This window comes from Argopecten irradians, chromosome 6 (assembly GCF_041381155.1).
Source record: "Argopecten irradians isolate NY chromosome 6, Ai_NY, whole genome shotgun sequence".
NCBI classification, from domain to species: Eukaryota; Metazoa; Mollusca; class Bivalvia; order Pectinida; family Pectinidae; genus Argopecten; species Argopecten irradians.
The window spans coordinates 17,561,291-17,563,410 of record NC_091139.1 but is presented as its reverse complement, the minus strand read 5'-3'; the positions used below and the strand labels follow the sequence as shown (position 1 = coordinate 17,563,410).

Sequence of the window (2,120 nt, the reverse complement as noted above, 5' to 3'; positions counted from 1 at the left end):
TTATTTCTTTTTTTTACATCTAATTGAATGGTGGGATGTTTTCTTTTCGCCAAAAATATGCTTCGCCGAATTTTTGAATAATATACCTAAATCATTTACAACATTGTCTATTTCAGAAGCGGTGACTAGCTCATTCGGCTTAACTACTAACCTGTCCAATTTTCCCATGATATCTTGAAGACTACCAAACGCATCTTCTTCGATATGGTTAACATAAGCCATTAATTTTTCATTATTCCATTTTATATAATAATTTGCTGAAGTGTTCTCTATATCTTCTCTGTTTGTTCTAGCTATATCCATTTTGTTAGAGACGCAAAATTCAAGTCTACAGTGAACATCCGAAAATAAGGGGTCAAAATCAAATACTTCGAAGTTAGATATGTGCTTGAAACAATCAGATGACAGAAGTAGATAGTCAATCACGCTAGTTTCGTTACATGTAACTTTTCCAATAAATCTGTCTTTCCCAATCCGACCATTAGCAATGAATATATTATTATTTTTACAAAACTCTAGAAGTTTATATCCAAAACTATTAGTTCTTCCTTTACACTGACTTGTTCTCTGTAACGAAATACCAGCATCACTTAGATTTTGTAGATCATAAAAGTATTTATAGAGTTCATCATTAGAATTGATATCTAAAACATCAATAAGAGTATCATCAGGCTGTATATAATCATTATTACATTGTGTTTTGGCATTAAAGTCACCAACAAAAGCAAATTTACAATTATCGTCAGCAATATCAATCATTTCGTTTTCAATTTCTTCAAAACAATCGGCTGATGAATATTTCGAGTTTTCAGGAGGAATGTAAACACAGCCTAAAAGTATATCAAAATCCGTATTAGTTAATGTTTTAGGCAATCTCATCCACTGTATAAAATCAGATGGAGTTTGGTGGAATTGTAAATGAGTTTTCAACTCTTCTTTATATATAATAAGAATGCCACCCGATTTTCTTTTCGCCTCTTTAGACCTGTTTTGACAGAAATATTCATAACCATGTGGTAAATCTAATACATCAAATTCATCCATTTTACTTTCGGCAAAAATCAATATGTCGTACGATTGGATAAGTAAATCAAATTCTGGTGATCTCAGTTTTGATGATACACCACATATATTAACTTTAATTGATTTATTCGGACAATGTCCCGGTGTTTCATCGTCAGAGTCACTGTATAGTTCCTCCTCGCACCCCTAGCGGTATCTATCAGGGGTGGAGTCAAAACGTCCTCGCTTGCGGGGGCGTCGTCGACTGGGCGTGCCGAATGCGTGGAATGGTGGAGTAGCATTACGTTGGGTACCTTGGGCATAGTTTCCTGTGGGTTGTGGTGTCTGATGGCCTTGTTCGTCGTAGGGTTGTCCATCTACATATAGGATATCGCGCACAATTTTGGCCCTGTGCCCCTCTGCGCGGAGCTGGCGTAGTTTGGGGTAAAGGCTACGACGCGCCTGCTCAATTTCCTCAGGAAATTGTCGGTTGATTCTGTACGGCTTTCCGCGGAGCTTTCTGGCATTTTGTAGGACATGCTCTAGGTCTGCTTGGTAAATAAATTTCGCTATTATCGGCCTAGGACCTCTTCTCGATTCTCTACCGAATCTATGAACATTAGCAAACTGGGGGGTTTCATAAATGCCGAGTTGCTCGTCGAGGAATTGTCGTATGACGTCATATGTATTCTCCCAGTTCCTGCTCATTAATGCCAGAAAAGATCTGATTGTTTTTCATAGATCGACATCTCAGGTCCGTAAGTTGTTCTGTAATCTCATCGTTTTTCTCCGTCACATCAGCTAAAAAATGTTCTTTATCAGTTTTGTATTTGTCTAGGTCTTGTTGTAATTGTTTCAGCATGGATTCTAATTTGCTTGTATGTTCTTGTAAGTTTTTAACGTTTTGTTCACCTTTTGACATTGTTCGGTCACGCCATCGAAGATGTTACTCAATCCCTTAAGATTATTGTCAAATTCGGAGAAACGTACGTTTAGTTGACCGGTTTCATTTTCAAGGGAGGTCACTCTTCCCGACAATTTGGACACTGATTCACATACGGTATCTATACGTTTGATGGCAATGTCAAAATAATCAAGTTTGGAGCTGATGGAATTAT

General features: G+C 37.3%; 1 protein-coding gene across 1 annotated transcript; it reads right to left on the bottom strand.

The window, feature by feature from the left end:
* Positions 1 to 1,209: 1,209 nt before the first annotated feature.
* On the bottom strand, positions 1,210 to 1,710 carry LOC138326380 (uncharacterized). Its single transcript, XM_069272490.1, has one exon. It carries the CDS (start codon positions 1,708 to 1,710, stop codon positions 1,210 to 1,212), a length of 501 nt encoding a protein of 166 aa, XP_069128591.1.
* Positions 1,711 to 2,120: the final 410 nt, after the last annotated feature.